The sequence below is a fragment of the Thalassophryne amazonica genome, chromosome 17, assembly GCF_902500255.1.
Source record: "Thalassophryne amazonica chromosome 17, fThaAma1.1, whole genome shotgun sequence".
In the NCBI taxonomy this organism is placed as follows: Eukaryota; Metazoa; Chordata; class Actinopteri; order Batrachoidiformes; family Batrachoididae; genus Thalassophryne; species Thalassophryne amazonica.
In genome coordinates this window covers 44702112-44721857 of record NC_047119.1, presented here as the reverse complement: position 1 = coordinate 44721857, position 19746 = coordinate 44702112, and the positions used below count along the sequence as shown (strand labels likewise).

General features: G+C 41.1%; 1 protein-coding gene across 1 annotated transcript in view; it reads left to right on the top strand.

Moving 5' to 3' along the window:
• The window catches only part of LOC117529226 (ephrin type-A receptor 5), a 161064-nt gene that overhangs the window by 105513 nt on the left and 35805 nt on the right, over nt 1–19746 (top strand). The window contains exons 6-12 of the mRNA XM_034191956.1: nt 5228–5352; nt 8998–9087; nt 10827–10896; nt 12482–12584; nt 13658–13725; nt 14710–14835; nt 15899–16084. Of these exons, the coding sequence (XP_034047847.1) occupies nt 5228–5352; nt 8998–9087; nt 10827–10896; nt 12482–12584; nt 13658–13725; nt 14710–14835; nt 15899–16084 (768 nt within the window). The remainder of the gene's footprint in view (nt 1–5227; nt 5353–8997; nt 9088–10826; nt 10897–12481; nt 12585–13657; nt 13726–14709; nt 14836–15898; nt 16085–19746) is intronic.

Here is a 19746-nt window from a genome sequence, read left to right as displayed (position 1 = left end):
CTGGCGCTTTGTTTGATCAAAATTTTTTCTGAACCTGTGAGGCACATCGAAGTGGACACGGTTCAAAAAATTAAGATGGTTTTCAGTGAAAATTTTAACGGCTGATGAGAGATTTTGAGGTGATTCTGTCGCTTTAAGGACTTCCCACGGTGCGAGATGTCGCTCAGCGCTCTCAGCCGCCGTCGTCAGCCTGTTTCAAGCTGAAAACCTCCACATTTCAGGCTCTATTGATCCAGGACGTCGTGAGAGAACAGAGAAGTTTCAGAAGAAGTCGGTTTCAGCATTTTATCCAGATATTCCACTGTTAAAGGATATTTTTTTAATGAAAGACGTGTGGACGGGTCCGCGCGTCGGGACGCAGCCGCCGCGATGCTCCGCCACAGGAAAAACACCTCTGTTGAAAGCCTTAAGGACAACTGTTAAACAATTTCTCATATACTCACTCCACTGAAAGCCATCAAAAGCCACCTGGATTTTACAAATGGTTATCAACACGGAGGTGTTTTTCCTGTGCCGCCGCACCGCGTCGGCTGCGTCCCGACGCGCGGATCCGTCCGCACGTCTTTCATTAAAAAAATCTCCTTTAACAGTGGAATATCCGGATAAAATGCTGAAACCGACTTCTTCTGAAACTTCTCTGTTCTCTCACGACGTCCTGGATCAATAGAGCCTGAAATGTGGAGGTTTTCAGCTTGAACAGGCTGACGACGGCGGCTGAGAGCGCTGAGCGACGTCTCGCACCGTGGGAAGTCCTTAAAGCGACAGAATCACCTCAAAATCTCTCATCAGCCGTTAAAATTTTCACTGAAAACCAGCTTAATTTTTCGAACCGTGTCCACTTCGATGTGTCTCACAGGTTTAGAAAAAATTTTGATCAAACAACGCGCCAGTCTCTCAGCAACTTCTCAGACAAAGGAATTCCGACGAGGGGCTGGACGACTCCTCCCACAAGGAGTGCTCAAAGGCGAATGACGTCACCGACAGGCGTGGAAAAACTCACGCATGCGCACGAGGGTTCAAGCATGCCTGACGTAAAAACATATGAATGAAATCCATATAGTTTTTGAAAAAAATAAAAAGGACCGTTACTTTATTGACAGCCCTCGTATAGCGCCAAATCACAAGAAACAGTTGACCCAAGGTGCTTTATATTGTAAGGCAAAAGCCATACAATAATTACAGAAAAACCCCAACGGTCAAAACGACCCCCTATGAGCAAGCACTTGGCGACAGTGGGAAGGAAAAACTCCCTTTTAACAGGAAGAAACCTCCAGCAGAACCAGGCTCAGGGAGGGGCAGTCTTCTGCTGGGACTGGTTGGGGCTGAGGGAGAGAACCAGGAAAAAGACATGCTGTGGAGGGGAGCAGAGATCAATCACTAATGATTAAATGCAGAGTGGTGCATACAGAGCAAAAAGAGGTGAATAAAAAAGAAACACTGAGTGCATCATGGGAAACCCCCCAGCAGTCTAAGTCTATAGCAGCATAACTTAGGGATGGTTCAGGGTCACCTGATCCATCCCTAACTATAAGCTTTTTCAAAAAGGAAAGTTTTAAGCTTAATCTTAAAAGTAGAGAGGGTGCCTTTCTCCCTGATCCGAATTGGGAGCTGATTCCACAGGAGAGGAGCCTGAAAGCTGAAGGCTCTGCCTCCCATTCTACTCTTACAAACCCTAGGAACTACAAGTAAGCCTGCAGTCTGAGAGTGAAGCGCTCTCTTGGGGTGATATGGTACTAAGAGGTCCCTAAGATAAGATGGGACCTGATTATTCAAAACGTTATAAGTAAGAAGAAGAATTTTAAATTCTATTCTGGAATTAACAGGGAGCCAATGAAGAGAGGCCAATATGGGTGAGATATGCTCTCTCCTAGTCCCTGTCAGTACTCTAGCTGCAGCATTTTGAATTAACTGAAGGCTTTTCAGGGAACTTTTAGGACAACCTGATAATAATGAATTACAACAGTCCAGCCTAGAAGAAATAAATGCATAAATTAGTTTTTCAGCATCACTCTGAGACAAGACCTTTCTAATTTTAGAGATATTGCGCAAATGCAAAAAAGCAGTCCTACATATTTGCTTAATATGTGCATTAAAGGACATATCCTGATCAAAAATGACTCCAAGATTTCTCACAGTATTACTAGAGGTCAGGGTAATGCCATCCAGAGTAAGGATCTGGTTAGACACCATGTTTCTAAGATTTGTGGGGCCAAGTACAATAACTTCAGTTTTATCTGAATTTAAAAGCAAGAAATTAGAGGTCATCCATGTCTTTGTCTGAAAGACATTCCTGCAGTTTAACTAATTGGTGTGTGTCCTCTGGCTTCATGGATAGATAAAGCTGGGTATCATCTGCGTAACAATGAAAATTTAAGTAATGCTTTCTAATAACACTGCCTAAGGGAAGCATGTATAAAGTGAATAAAATTGGTCCTAGCACAGAACCTTGTGGAACTCCATAATTAACTTTAGTCTGTGAAGAAGACTCCCCATTTACATGAACAAATTGTAATCTATTAGATAAATATGATTCAAACCACTGCAGCGCAGTGCCTTTAATACCTATGGCATCTTGAGTGCTGTTTTGTAGTTTTGATGCAGCTGTCAGTTTAATAACTGGGTGGTCACCACACCATGGAACTGTCCCAGGTCCTGGATGGCAACCAACCAGACAGACAACTGATCGATACCCACCTCTTGAAAGTAACCATCCATTTGCCACAGCTAGGTCTGTCTCGCAAACCTTGATGCCATAAAAGTAAAATTCTTTTTCCCCAATCCATGGAAGGAATCCTCTAGCTGACTTCCATTGGAGCCTAACATGCTATGATGTTGATGGTGGTGGAGGGCATTTGGCATCTCATCGCTGGACAAGAAGAAACCACATTAGAGCACCAAGGGTCATGTTGTTGAAGGGTGGTGGCTGGTGCGGTACTAAGGGATCCTCCAGTGTGCGATGCTTCACGGGTCCAAGGCTCTAGTGGGCGGGCAGCTGGAACATCTTTTCCCTGAGCAAAGATGGCTATTTCCAACCTTGCCAAACTGTTATGTTACTTCTTTTTTAGGGGCGGGATGTTGGGCCCGTTGAGTACCCCCTGTAATTTGAGCCATGCACAGAGACATTTGATAACTGCACATCCCCACCCAGTATCCTCTGGTCATGTTCAAAAGCCTTTGATTAAATACACCATAGCTCCATTAACTGCATCCAGTTAACTGCATCCACGGATTTAAACATAAAAACAGCTTTGGTGTCCCGTTACCTCCGAAAGCTGCTGGGCAAGGAAACCTGATGTTTTGTACCATTTAAGCGCAGTGTGTGTGCAGTTGGGTCTCTGGTTTCAGGCTTTTAAGATGCTGCAGATAACACTTTTGTTTAACTGTTGGCTCCGGATGAAGTTACTGTGTTTGCAGCAGTGATTTATTCCCTGTGGAATTCTGCTGAGGCCACTGAAACTTAAACGGTGTTTAGCGTTTTCAGTGGCGGCTCGCACACGATCGGGATGCAGCCTGAGGGAGCGCTTTGACTCCTTAAAAGCTCTTTATGTGCCACCGACTCTCCAATGGTCCCCCTGAGAGGGGGGGCCAACAGGTCGGGTTACAGCGCCATGAGCACATGATGGATGCGACTGGGCTCGGTTTGAATTAATGATAGTGATCAGGAAAGGGGCGATGAGAAATTAACAGTTTCTGCAAATAAAACCTGCATTAATGTTATGCTGAAGTGAAAATCTAACAGTTGGAATGTTTACCAGTATGTCAAATAAATATAAATATTTATATGTAAAGTTTCCTTTGAGAGTGGAATCTTCTGATTCTCATAATTTCTTGCTGTGTGTGTATTGATCATTCATACTCTTTTTGTAAATGTGCCAAGTTTGACTAGAATCCACTGAAAAAAGTTAAACTGGGACCAAATTTTAAAAAAATTACTCGTTTGTTGCGTTTAAATTCATTAGTTTCTCTCTGAGTATATTTATAATGTAAAGTTTCCCTCAGAGATAGGGTGAGAAGTTCGGTCATCCGTAGGGAGCTCGGAGTAGAGCCGCTGCTCCCTCGCGTTTAAAGGAGCTAGCTGAGGTGGTTCGGGCATCTGGTAAGGATGCCTCCTGGGCGCCTCCCTAGGGAGGTGTTCCACGCACGTCCATCTAGGAGGAGACCCTGGGGAAGACCCAGGACTTGGTGGAGAGATTATATCTCCACACTGGCCTGGGAACACCTCATCGGGATCCCCCAGTCAGAGGTGGTCAATGTGGTCCGGGAAAGGGAAGTCTGTGGTCCCCTGCTGGAGCTGTTGCCCCCGCAACCCGAACCCGGAAAAGCAGTTGAAGATGAGTGATGAGTTTCAACCAAATTATAAATATACTTCGAAAAGTATAGTCATTATACAGTAAAAACAGCAAACTTTCAGTTTTTTGAGTGCCAAAAAGAAACTTATTTAAATGCATCAGCAAGATGATCTTGCACTGTTGCAGATTTTACATCTGAAAATATTTTTGTTGTATGTTTTTATATTCAGTTTGTTTTACCGTAGTGTTTTCATTTATTTATTTTTTTATTTTTTTTACTGTACCTGCTTTCATATTTGATTTAACCTACCTACCTCGTATATTTCCTTTTGTCTTTGAGAGGATGTTTTCATATTTGTTTTTATGTATTTTCATGTATTTTTTACTGTACGTTTTATACTTGTTTTGTTTTTACCATAGTGTTTTCATATTTTTGCTTTTAGTGTATGTGTTTTCAAAATTATTTCTGTTTTACAGTACAGTTTCATATTTGTTGTTTTTACCATAGTGTTTTCATATTTTTGCTTTTAGTGTATGTGTTTTCAAAATTATTTCTGTTTTACAGTACAGTTTCATATTTGTTGTTTTTACCATTGTGTGTTCATGTTCTTTTTTAACTGTGCCTGTTTTTGTATTTGCTCTTTTGTCTTTTACAGTATGTTTTCAGATGTTTTTGTTTTTCATGTACGTTTCCATATTTGCTTATTTTCAGTATGTTTTTATATTATTTCTTTTGTTTTTCCCATACTATTTTCATAATTTTTTTTTTTACTATACATGTTTTCACGTTTGCTTTTGTCTTTGACAGTACATTTTCATATTGACCTTCATGTTCTTACTGTTTAATATTTGTTTTTATCGTTTGCCGTACGTGGTTTCATATTTGCTTTGTTTTTAACTGCACATTTTTTTAATATTTGTTTTATTTGTGTTTCTAGCGCCCTCCCCTGTCAGTGTGGTGAGAAAAGGTCACACTGGGAAGAGCAGCATCGCACTTTCATGGGCAGAGCCTGATCGTCCCAATGGCATTATCCTGGAGTATGAAATCAAATACTTTGAAAAGGTAAGAACTTCAGCTTTTAAATTAAAATCTGTAACTATAACTCAGTGCTAAAATAACCTCGGCCACATGAGCATAAAAATAGGAAGCAGAATGTGACCTTTTGACCTTTATAATAGGTCAAGGTTATAACCATCTTTAAACTTGTAAAAGGTCTGTGTCCCAAGAATGCTCCCTGTGAATTTGAAGACCCTTGCTGAGCACAGACAAATGAACAGACGGACGCAATACTCGATGACCATAGTTTGGCCTTGGGTAAAAATCTTTGCAACTCGTTTCCATCATCGTAACAATAAAAAAACTAATTGAAGTCTGATGTGACTTCAATTAGTCTTATGTCATCCTCAACTGTCATTTCTTTGTTTGTTTATACCTCATCATATTTGTGATGTTTTGTACTGTAAAACACGTACGCGGCTGATTAGTTTGTTTGGTCAGAAATGAACTTTCAGTTGTTTTTTTTAATCTGGTGAAAATTCATATTTCTGTGTAGCATAATTTGATGAATGTAAAGTATTTCTGTAATCGATTGATTGAATTTATTTAGTAAAATAATGCATGAAATATATACATATTTGCGCATTAAAATACACGAATAGCACAAGAAAGTGAGAAGTGCTTGTTTCCATTGTGGTCTGGAGGTGTTTATCAAGGTGTTAATTTTTAGGGTTCCCAGCCTGCACCCAGCAGGCTGGAAACCCTATTGTTTTCATTCTGTTTTTTACCCGAGGCCATCAGATATGTCCATTGGGTATTGAGAAGGCTTTTTGTGTGTCTGTCTGTCCGTCTGTCTGTCTGTGCTCAGCATAAGTCCAGTCCTATTACTGCCAGACTCTTGAAATTTACAGGGAGCATTCTTGGGACACAGACCTTGGACAAGTTCAAAAATGGCTAATCTTGATGTATTTTAAGAGGTTAAAAAGTCACATTCTATTTCAATCTGATCCGTTTTGTTTTTGAGTGACGCAGGTGACAGCACTGTGATGTCAGTGGCTGCTCTTTCCAAAACTGCTTTGTTTTGTGTGTTTACATACATGTTTATCATATATTATGTAAAACATAGTGAGAAATAAACACTTCTAAAATTGAAAACAGTTTTTGTAACCCGATAACACCTCTGGAGTCATTTACAAGACATTTTGCGGACGTTAGCTTGCACGCTAACTTTTTTGCTAACTCAAAACTAACTTCCTATCGAATTATATTTGTCTCATTAATAACTGGAAATCACAGAGGGTAATCTACAAATATTCCTTGATTTGCATGGCCGTGGGTATTTTAGCATTGCGCTTTTATTATAAGAATTAAGTTGGAGAGGTGGCTATTTCAGAACTGGTACAAAACCCTGCAATGAGCTCTGATACAAAAATGTGCAACAAATCTGCATATAGGAGGTGCTATAGTAGAATGTTTGCATTTTGTTCTATAACTCCCAAACCGTACATCGCACATTTAAGTGCCTTATATGAATGCATTCACTGTCTCGAACTGAGTTAGGTGACACCCATTTGTGCCTAGATGGGTTTTCCCACAAATTAGCAAACATGGAAAACTGACTTTTTGAGGGGTAACCCAGACCATTGCTGTCAACAAAACCAAACTTTGCACACAGATTCTACTGGACCGCAGAAGCTTAAGTTATTAAAATGAGCTTAATGGGCCTTAACCTACCTGAGAAATAAAAGACAAACTTCCTGTTGAAAACATGTGACACATGAAAGACACACAGGACGGGAAAGAGAGGAACAGTAGTAGTCAGCAAACCAGCAGCAAGCAGTAGTTCTGGTATTTATATTTGTATTTACATTTTGCAAATTGCTTTTTACTTCTGCTTTTGAGACTCTGTGCTTCTTACCCTGTGTGCTGCTATACAATGCTGCTGGAACCTTAATTTCCCTGAAGGGGGGTTTTCCCAAGGGATTAATAAAGTTCTAATCTAAATCTTTACAATGCTTCTCTTTTTCCACATTTCATTATATTATTCCAAAATGGATGAAATTATTTTTTTCCTCAGATTTCTACACATAATACTCCATATTGATTATGTGAAAAATTTTTTTTTTTTTTTAGATTTTTGCAAATTTATTAAAAAATAAAACATGAAGAAATCACATGTATTCATAGCATTTTTCATGAAGCTCACAATATTGAGCTCAGATGCATCCTGTTTCCACTGATCATCCTTGGGATGTTTCTACAGTTTAATTGGAGTTCACCTGGAGTAAATTTAGTTGATTGGACATGATTTGGAAAGACACACACCTGTCTACATATAAGGTCATACAGTTGACAGTGTATGTCAGAGCACAAAGCAGACATGAAGTCAAAGGAATTGTCTGTAGACCTCTGAGACAGGATTGTCTCGAGGCACAAATCTGGGGAAGGGTACAGAAACATTTCTGCTGCTGTGAGGGTCCCAATGAGCACAGTGGCCTCCATCATCCATAAATGGAAGAAGTTCAGATCCAATAGGACTCTTCCTAGAGCTGGCTGCCCATCTAAACTGAGTGATTAGTGGAGAAGGGCCTTAGTCAGGGAAGTGACCAAGAACCTGATGGTCACTCTGTCTGAGTTCCAGGATTCCTCTGTGGAGAGAGGAGAACCTTCCAGAAGAACAACCATCTCTGCAGCAATCCACCAATCAGACCTGCATGGTAGCGTGGCCAGACAGAAGGATGCATGAAATATACATGGTTTATTAGGATGTAATTCTACAGTTTACATGTAAAAAACAATCTGTGAAACAGCTCCTGTTTAGTTTTACAATGAATATTATAAGTCCCTTCGGCTGCTCCCTTGTTTGCACTTGGGGTCGCCACAGCAAATCCAAGGTGGATCTGCATGTTGAATTGGCATAGTTTTTACGCCAGATGCCCTTCCTGACGCAACTCCACATTACATGGAGAAATGTGGCAGGGGTGGGATTTGAACCCGGAACCTTCTGCACTGAAACCAAGCGCATTAACCACTTGGCCACCACCCCTGCTTATTTTGCAGTTTTATTTATTTTTGTTGCTGTAGTCTTTTGTTGCAAGAAAGAAGTTTTTCTCAAACCCAATGTTACATCAACAGTTTTTTAAACAAAATGTATCTACCCCACTCCACCAAAAAGTATCTTAAAGGTGAGCAGTATTGTATGTTTTTTGTTTTTTTTTCCCACTGTATTATTTTAAAACTGAACTCCAGCAAAACGCAACTTGATTCTGCTTTTCATGCCATTGTTCCGCTGCCCTTCTTCTTTTTCTGTCCTCTGAAGTCATCTTTTCGGGGAAGGACGGAATAAAGGTGTACGGGACAGGAAAGGCAGGTTTGTGGTCAGTGGTTTTGCTAATGGCTTCTGGCTAATGGAGGGGACATTTAGCTGCGTTTAAACCCGATCCGTGCACACAAACTCACTGCAGGACAATATGCAAGTGTGCAAATGATGAGGGCCAGGACACACACACACACACACACACACACACACACACACACACACACACACACACACACACACACATTGCATGTTACAGAATGATTACTCAAACTAAAACCAGTTGGCAAAGTTTAAAATGATACTTCTGTGTGTGTGTGTGATACTTCTGTGTGTGTGTGTGTGTTAGGCTCCTGTGTCATTTTGCATAACCTCCTCTCTAACGCCGCCCACAGGAACAGGATTCCAGTTACACAATAATAAAATCCAAGGAGACCGAGATGGTGGTGGAAGGACTGAAACCGTCTTCAAGCTACATCTTCCAGGTTAGAAAAATGAACACAAGCACTTCAAGTGTTTAATCCTGATCAAATATGAGGAAAGGCAAATTAATGATTAAAAAAGAAAAAAAATTTGTGATCCAGGTTTTGTATGAAGAATGAGCAACACGGGAAGCTTTGAAATTTATGCTCCTGCTGCAGCTACCATGTTGTCAGTGTGGAAAAATTTGTGAGAAGTCAACATGCAGATGCATAGCGGTGACCCTGAGCAAAAGAAAGATTATCACAATGCTTGGTGTGAAATGTAGCAACTAGAACTAGTCTGTGGCTTTATCAGGTTGTTGGACAGGTGTTTGGTGATGCAGATGTTATTACAGGGTACTAAATAACTCTTAGAGCCTCAGTACACTAGGGCTTACACGTAAATGTATGGTGGCCATCCCATGGTGACATGTAACCAGGTGGGGGTCAAAAATGGAAAATGCTCCAGTGATATTGAAATGTACACCACATTATTTGTCTGATCATAAAGATACCAAAAAGGTATAGTTTGGACTATATGTGACTAAGTGTTCTGGAGTTACAAGGTAAAAACCGAAAGGTCAATTTCAGTTTGTACAGGGGTCAAAAACTTGCTCTAATTTTCGTAATAACTGTTGGAAATTATTGGTTTAGTTAATAGGGCTTTAAAAAGGAATAGTTTGCACCATCTGTCATGCTTATCACTTGACGGGGTAACATATGTCACGTCGTAGAATGTCATGGATGTCGACGTTGTTTGACCAACCAAACACTCAGCACAGTCAAAACTATTCCTTTTATTAATCCTTTTAGCTCAATCAATAATTTTCATCACTTTTTACAAAAATTGGAGCAGCTTGTCACAATTTGTGCCGTTTTAACTCCATAACATTCAGTCACAGTTAGTCCAAACTATACCTTTTTGGAATCATTATGATCAGACAAATAATGTGGTAATAACGTGGTATACTATTCAATATGATTGGCGCTTTTTAAAATTTTGACTCCTGCATAACCCTTCGTTGATCCCTAGCTGGCTACAGCTATCACCCTGAAATAACCACCATACCTTTTTGTGTAGGTCATAGTACTGAAGCTGGATTGAAAGTGTCGTTTAGCCCCCTAACATGTTACTGATGAGGTCAAAATTGATCACTGGATTATGGTCTACAAGTTTTCAAGGTGCTGGTGCTTCCTGACTTGCTGTGTGGTTGTGAGATTTGGATTCTAACCGGTGATCTAACGTGTCAACTGGATGTCTTAGCTTTTGGGTCTCTGGAGGATTAGTGGTACCACTAGATTGACTTTGGGTCAAAAGAGTGCTTACTTGGGGAGTCTCTGATTCAGACTTTCATTGTGAGGTAACATCAGCTGCAACACAACAGTCGCGTTGTGCATTTCTCTGAGCACGATTCAGCGTGCAGGTGCCTCAGTGTTGAGGAGGCCAGCAACTGGAAAAGGACAAGTCCACGTATCGCCTGACTGCTGCAGGTGAGGTGTGGATGAACCTGTGATCCATTAGGTAGTTGAAAGTCAGGACACACAGTGTTAATGTCGTGTGGGGGATGTGACGACACTAGTGCAGCCATTCTGAGTCCATCCGTGGATCACAGTGGATTTAGTTGAAATTGTAATTGCGTGTTTATACAACACGGATAAGATTCATATTATCAAGGCTTTTCAGTGCAACCTTTTATTACGCACTTTTACAGATGAACGTGACTTGATATGAATGAAGATGTTTTTAATATTTTGTATTACAGGTGCGAGCAAGGACCTCTGCAGGATATGGTGCTTTTAGCCGTCGTTTTGAGTTCCAGACCAGCCCTTACTGTGAGTACGTCTTATTGCATCCTCGAGAAACACACAGTAGCAGGCCAGAATGGATGAAACATTAAATTAGTGCGACCAAACATTAAGTAAGGCGTCCTTTCTGCTCGGGTGTAATCTGAAGTGACTTCAGTCTCTGATGGGGTTTGGATCAGATGGCTTTAGTGTTCAGTCTCTTGCTGCCCTGGAGTCTCTGTGTGATCATCAGGTCAAAGTTTTTGCAGCAGGTGTGTTTTTGTTTTTATTTAATTTTCTTCAAAGTAACAGAATGTGGAATTCCTACACTTTTTCACTATGCGCATCTGCACATTCAAGTTTAAGCCCTCTAGTCAGATTCTACAGGTCACTTGCTGCTTTTTATGCTTAAATCTACTTTAAGTCATCCAGGTTGTTAAAAATCCTGATAATGTATAAAAATACAGATTTTGTAGTCATCATTTAAACTGCTGTCTGATGCTCAGTTCAGAAGAAAACATTAGAAGAAAGGTTCCACAATGTGGGAAGGAAAGGGTGATCACACGGGTTGTAAAGCTACAGGGGGTGTCACACTGCTGTCTGTGCCAGGGAAGGTGCTTACAAGGATCATTCTTAATAGGATTCTGTTCCAGCTATTTGCTGCTCAGCGACTGGCACAGTCTGGCTTCACCCCTGAGAAATCTGCAATCATCTGCATTCTAGCCCTGTGGGTACTCAGGGGAACACAAGCCTGAATATCAGCAGTGCTTTTTCACAGCCTGTTTTGATTTTTGCAAAGTGTTTGGTTCAGGTTTGTGGACTGTCCTCTACGACATCCTGAGAATTTGTGGGATGCCCAACAAGCTGCTGGATATCATAGCCAGCCTGTACACACATACTGTGAGTGCTGTGCAGAGTGAATGCAAAGACTGAGAGTTTCCCTGGTGTTCCTCAGGAATGTGTTCAGGCTCCTTCACTGTTCATTGTTTGCCTGGACTAGGTGTTAGGTTTGCGTTGTGGGCACTAGTGATTTGGTTGCTTTTATTGGTGAGGACAGGTTTACTGACCTTGACTTGACAGACGATGCTATGTTCTTTGTGGAATTACATGGATGTTGTGATTGCAGCACTTGAGAAGCTGAGTGAGGAATCAGAGTATCTGAGTTTGTGATTGTCTTGGATCAAGTCTAAGATTCAGGCTTTTAATAACTTCCTGGACTTGGCCATCAGAAATGTATCTGTATGTGGTGAAAGTGTTGAACTTGTAGAGGCAGTCACTCAGCAATGACTTGCATGTCTCTGGGTTCTCCACCTTTGAGATCGAGAGGAGCCTCAGAAGAGCCATGAGATTTTTGGACAGAGGATTGAGAACGGACCGGTTGTCTGTCTGGGTGGTTACGATCCAGGGCAATTCCATGGTGTTATGGATGTTGTGAAGTGCAGCACTAGCGTTTGGTTCCAGACTTGACTTGACACCGAGTAATAACTTTGACAGTGAACTCTGCTTCTTCTCACTACAGGAGGCTTTTGCTTCTTCACTCTAACCTCAGAGATCGTCGAGACACCAAAGCTGCTGTTTAATTAGTCTTTCCTGTGTTTATATATCTGTTTGTGCATTGTGTTTTTCTCAGCAGTAACTGCCACCAGTGAGCGCGCTCAGGCGTCCATCGTGGCCGTGGCCGTCACATTGGCTGTGGTTCTGCTTGCAGTTGTTGCTGGATTCCTGCTCAGTGGAAGGTGAGATGAATTACTGCATTACTAACAAAACACAGACAACCAAGACAACCAAGTTTCTGCTCCCCGTCACCCACTGCAGTAATTGCAGTGGGTTTCCATACGTTGGGCGCAGGGCAACCACATTTGCACCATATATGCACCTGTTGAGGATGATGTTGATCGACTTTGATCTAATTTTCAAGGTCACAAAAATCAGAAAAAAGAAGCAGTACTTGCAATGGGTTTCCATACATTGGCTGCAGGGCCCCCAAATTTGCAACATTTATGGATCTGTTGGAAGTCTTGCATGAGTTAAATGATGAATGACCTTAACCTGCATTTCACGGTCATGCCAGCCAAAAATGAAAAATACAAAAATAAAAGCGGTGTGTGTGGTGGGGCTGGCTGGGGATGGGGTGGGCACAGTACTCACAATAACTTTCCACAGGTTGAGTGCAGAGACACCAAATTTCCACCATATATGCACCTGTTGGGGATCATTGTACAGTTCATTGATGAGTGTCCTTGATCTAATTTTCAAGATCATATACCACATAAAATACAACAGAAAACAAAAATCAATTGAAAAATGCAGTACTTGAAATAAGTTTCTATAGGCTGGGATGGAGCCTACCTAATTTGCAATACTTATGGACCTGTTGGAGGTCTTGGATGAGTTCAGAGATGAGTGACCTTGACCTGCTTTTCAAGATCATGTAGCCAAAAAACACCCCCCCCCCCAAAAAAAAACCCCCCCTGCAAAATACAGTACTCACTATAATGTTCCACGGGTTGAATGCAGGGCCACTATATTTGCATGGTGTGGCCTCCATCTCACCATGATTGCAGACCATTATCATTAACGAACGGACGTTCATGCGGTCAGATTATTTAAATGTTTGCATTTGACCCAGAAAAAGTAGGTCATTGTCGGCATGTCTGTGTGTGCATTATTTGAACAGCGTTGTTGTGCAGGAAGAAACACACCCACAAACATGCATTTATGATGTTAATCCAACTATAAAATTGTGCGACAGAGGTGTGTGCACTTTGAGTGCCGTTCTTTTTGATTCTCTGTTTTTCTTCTTTTGAAGGCGATGTGGCTACAGCAAAGCAAAGCAGGACCCTGAAGAGGAGAAGATGCACTTCCACAACGGTCACAGTAAGTCAGGACTTCCTGACCATCTCCAAGCTTTGATGCCGTCATTGAGTTTGAACAGTGGCCGCGTTTGTAAGTTTGTAGGCGTGTGTACAGTTCACTTCCTGCTGTCATGGCAAACATACACACACACACACACACACACACACACACACACACACACACACACACACACACACACACACACACACACACACACACACACACACACACACACACACACACAATGATTTATTGGCCCTGACAGCTTAATGTACTCTGCCACTTTTTTTCTGGCCATTGTCTGCTGCTCCCCATCTGTTGGGTCGGTCATCAGCTGCAGAAGAAGCACCCATTGCACTGCCAGAACATCTTGTCATATTGATTTAGACCATAAAACAAATTACAGTAAAATGACAGTGTAATTAGTTACAGTGTTATGCAGAAAATGTCTTCATTTTTGGAAAATTGAAGTTATGAATCGTTGTATTCTGTTGTACCAGCTGGGCTGCAGTATTGGCAGTATTCTCGGTAGTGGTTTCAGAAGTGGCAACATTTGTAAAAGCTGTCATATTTACACCCGGGCGAATGCCTTAGTGAATGTGGGGGTGTTGTTTGTCGATCCTGGGTGTCTGAGTGTGAACAAACTACTCAGATTTGATCACATTTGGTGGAATAATTGAGGCTCAATCAGGGACAAAGTGAGTGGATTTTGAGAAGATTCGGTTAAAAGACAAGGTCACAGGCCAAGGTCACGTTTTGAGCCATTCTGAGCCACTTTGTGCTCTGTAAGATACACCCACGTGGACACTTGATGATCTATATTAGTTAGCTGAAAAGGCCTATAATTTCATTGCTAACACGTATAAGTTTAAATGTTATTTTTTGGACCTGGGTCACTCATGCTGTGGTCTTATAATGTGCTTTTCTGTCTTAGACTCACTAATTGCTTGTGTTGATGTGGGGAATAATAAAAATGGTGGAGATGGTGTGCGTGTGTGTCTGCAGTAAAGTTCCCAGGGGTGCGTACCTACATTGACCCTCTGACCTACGAGGATCCCAACCAGGCTGTGCATGAATTTGCTCAAGAAATTGACGTGTCGTTCATCTCCATAGAGAGGATTATCGGAGCCGGTGAGCCAACTCTGCCTTTCTGTGTCTGTCTGAGGGATTTTTCTGCCTGTTTTCATTATTATTTTTTTGTTTTGTTTTGTTTTTGACATGCTGAAACATTTGGCATAAAAACTTTTCATTTCTCGTCACTGTTGAAATGTCCTCAAGCTGAATGAAATTCACACATTGTCGCTTTAAACAAATATTGTGGTAGAGCATTGTACTGGTCTCCATGATTAACAGTAAGAATGTTTGAAGTAAAATATGTACGTCCTTCATTTGCACAGTTTTATTTATTTTTTGGGTGAGGTGGGATTTTAATTAGTTTTGATGATAATTATCACTTGATTATTTAATGATTTCAGTTATTACTTTGGTTTTTTTGACTATCATACAGTGGCCCTGTAGTGCAAATGAGAAATATTTAACAATACAAATTGACAAGAAAAATGCTTCAACTACAGAAAATACAATATTTTGGAATAAAGAATATTGTAGAAAATATTTTAAAAGACACTTCACAAGATGCAACATTTCATGAAACACAATTTGGAAAATATTTTGTGTGCTGTAATTTTTAGAAAATTATTGGCATTTCAAAAAACTGGACATGCCATTTATAAGACTCAATATTATTACATATGACAATTGCAGTGCAAACACAGTAAAATAGGTAAATGGATGTATTTCAGAAAAGGCATCGACTGAGAAATAACATTTCAGAAAAAAAATATTTTTTTTTTAATGGGACAACAGAGTTGCAAATAAAACAATCTTACAAACAGAACACTTGCAAATTAACAAAGGTTAGCTTGTACTTGTTGCAATATTGAACGCTGAAATATAAATCACACATGAATGTATATAATTTTGGAAGATGTGTGATATATAGCTACTCTCTCCTGTTCTCATTTACACAGAGAAAGACAGTCACACATAAGTCCAGTTGGTGGACATTGTGGACTTTGTTTACAGTTTATTCTGGGTTCCACTCAGTCACCAGCATGATCTTTGTTGGTTTTTTCCAAAAAAACATTGTTTGAATGCTGAAATCACATCTAAGCGCCCATGTCTGTTTGTTTAGGGGAATTTGGGGAGGTGTGCAGCGGCCCGCTGAGGATTCCTGGGAAAAGAGAAATCCAGGTTGCCATTAAGACCTTGAAGGCGGGTTACACAGAGCAGCAGAGACGAGACTTTCTGTGGGAGGCGTCAATCATGGGCCAGTTCAACCATCCAAACATCATCCATCTGGAGGGCGTGATCACAAAGAGTGAGTCATCGACGTGTCTGCTTTAACACACCGTGTTTTACTTCTGGACTTTAACGCTCACTGTAGAATTTATGAAAAATGTCAATGCAGATTACTACCCAACGTGGTTTTACTGTGTTGATGGTTCAGGCAGCTCAGGATCAACTTGTCAGGCTCAGGTCGACATGCAAGACTTTATTTTCATCCATTTTCACACTGAAGCTCGGAATTATAAAACGTCCATCAGACTCGGCTTCAAGTCGTCCGATCACTTCGAGCAGTGACGGAGACGCAGTTTCTATTTTCTTCTCATAAATTCCAGCTGCATTAATATGTAGGAGGTCTAGAGGTTGATCTCTTTGTATTTAAGTTTTATATATCAAATATCAGGTTGCCAGGTGGATTGTGGGTAATGATTGGGTATTTATAGTTTAGAATCCGGAGTTCTGCTACATTAAAATTGGTCTTAAGTTGTTTCCAAGAGCATATGCTCAAATGAAATTGAAATTTTGCCAACAAATTTTCAGGATATTAAAAAAAAAAAAAGAATAGAATCACAAATTAAAAGTCCCCGAACTTCCCCCTTGTGGCTTTCAAAATCCAAGGTGGCATCCAAAATGGCTACATTTCAGTTTTTTCTTTTTTGTTTTTTACATTTCTTTTTATTTGTAAAGGTGAGCAACCTTAAATGGACTGCATTTATATAGTGCTTCTCCATCTGCATCAGACACTCAAAACACTTTACAATTATGCCTCACATTCACCCATTCACACAGACGCAGTCACACACCGATGTCAGGATGCTACCATGCGAGGCGCTCACTACACACCACAGACCCTGATCATGTGGGATTTCCCAGCCATTGGACCAGGCTAAGGATCTGTCAAGGGCCGTGTGTTTCTCGGTGTGCAACACATATGTTCAACAAACCCACCTACAGGATCGATCCTCTACATCGACCCTGGATGTAGAATTCCACCATCCTGTCCAGGAATTAACCGAGAGTCAGTCTTCTTTGCCACTGAGGGATTGTCAGAACATGTCAATGACGGAGATGATTGGGAGATGGGAAAACAAGTGCAAAACCAACAGTGGATGATGGAAGTCCAAGACAAATGGTGCAGTCAAACCTTCCTATGTAATGAGAGAGAGAGGGAGAGACTAAAGTACAAGAACCTAGAGTATGTGATTCTGCACATTTCTCTGGACCTATCCTGAACATGTAGGACCTTCCCATCAACCATCAACGTGTGTGTGGTTTGTCTGCAGTTTCTTGCCTCTGTCTCCCAGTCTGAAGCTTTTGAAATTCTGGCATTAAAACATTCTGCCATTCGCAGTTGTGAATCTCGTGCTGTCTCATGGTCCGTGATTCACGTGAGAGGTCGCTTTCAGCAGAGTTCTGGTTTAGGGCACAATGTAAACAAACATTGTGAAGTATGGACTACAAGACATCGGGGCTCAGCAGAAGCTCATCACAGGTGCTACACCTCCTGTAGATAACCTCTCAACTTGGGAGAACGTGTCATCATCACGGAGCGTCATCGTCACGGAGCACATTGCTCCAGTTCTGGCGTCTCTGCACTGGCTTCCAGTTTGTTTTAGAGTTGATTTTAAGATTTTATTGTTTGTTTTTAAAGCTTTGAATGGACTCGCCCCAACGTACATTTCGGACCTCATCCGAATTTATCAGCCTCCCCATCTTTTGCGGTCTGAGGGCCAGTTCCAGCTTGTGGTGCCTGTGACGAGACTTAAAACCAGGGGAGACGGGGCTTTTTCTGTGGTGGGCCCTCAGCTGTGGAATGATTTGCCCCTTAATATCTGAACAGCCCCCACTGTAGAGTGTTTTAAGTCTCGTCTAAAGACCCATTTTTATGCTTTGGCTTTTAGCACCGCGTGAGTGTGTGGTCCTCTGTGTGTTTTTTTTTTTTGTGTACAGCACTTTGGAAACTGTTTGTGAAATGTGCTATATAAATAAAGGGTATGGTATGGTATCATCATAATCGCCCGTAAACTCGCTGAATCAGCGCCATCCACATCCTCACTAGCCATTGTTTATATGGCTTTGAAATGCCGGAACTCTGCTGGTGCAGTGGTGCATTCTGGGTAGCGCAGGAGTATTATGGGAAACAATAAAGTGCTGAAAAAAAGAGTTGACCCAATGTATCATTTAAACATTTTAAAGACATTTTGTCAGATTCCAAAATGTTTTCTCCTGAATACCACAAAAATCACTTCTGTGTATAAATTCTCAATAAGCTGTTGCTACAAATACCTGCTTATGTACAGTAAAAACACATATGTTAATATGGCAACATTATTCTTTGACCTTTGCAAATTAAAAATTTGAGAAGGGTTATGTGTTTTCAATGATGTGTGTGTATATATATATATATATATATATATATATACATTTCATAGGCTTAAGAGTGTGCATATCATGAATGCTTGGTCTTGTTGGATTTGTGAGAATCTACTGCTACCTTGTTCCCATATAACAATAAGAAATATACTCAAAACCTGGATTAATCTTTTTAGTCACATAGCACTACTATTATTCTGAACACTAGGGTGTGTGTGTATATATACTCAACAAAAATATAAACGCAACACTTTTGGTTTTGCTCCCATTTTGTGTGAGATGAACTCAAAGATCTAAAACTTTTTCCACATATACAATATTACCATTTCTCTCAAATATTGTTCACAAACCAGTCTGAATCTGTGATAGTGAGCACTTCTCCTTTGTTGAGATAATCCATCCCACCTCACAGGTGTGCCATATCAAGATGCTGATTAGACACCATGATTAGTGCACAGGTGTGCCTTAGACTGCCCACAATAAAAGGCCACTCTGAAAGGTGCAGTTTTATCACACAGCACAATGCCACAGATGTCGCAAGATTTGAGGGAGTGTGCAATTGGCATGCTGACAGCAGGAATGTCAACCAGAACTGTTGCTCGTGTATTGAATGTTCATTTCTCTACCATAAGCCGTCTCCAAAGGCGTTTCAGAGAATTTGGCAGTACATCCAACCAGCCTCACAACCGCAGACCACGTGTAACTACACCAGCCCAGGACCTCCACATCCAGCATGTTCACCTCCAAGATCATCTGAGACCATCCACTCGGACAGCTACTGGAACAATCGGTTTGCATAACCAAAGAATTTCTGCACAAACTGTCAGAAACTGTCTCAGGGAAGCTCATGTGCATGCTCGTCGTCCTCATCGGGGTCTCGACCTGACTCCAGTTCGTCGTTGTAACCGATTTGAGTGGGCAAATGCTCACATTTGCTGCCGTTTGGCACGTTGGAGAGGTGTTCTCTTCACGGATGATGCGAAGGAGATGTGTTGCACTGCATGAGGCAAATGGTGGTCACACCAGATACTGACTGGTATCCCCCCCCAATAAAACAAAACTGCACCTTTCAGAGTGGCCTTTTATTGTGGGCAGTCTAAGGCACACCTGTGCACTAATCATGGTGTCTAATCAGCATCTTGATATGGCACACCTGTGAGGTGGGATGGATTATCTCAGCAAAGGAGAAGTGCTCAATATCACAGATTTAGACTGGTTTGTGCACAGTATTTGAGGGAAATGGTGATATTGTGTATGTGGAAAAAGTTTTAGATCGTTGAGTTAATCTCATGCAAAATGGGAGCAAAACCAAAAGTGTTGCGT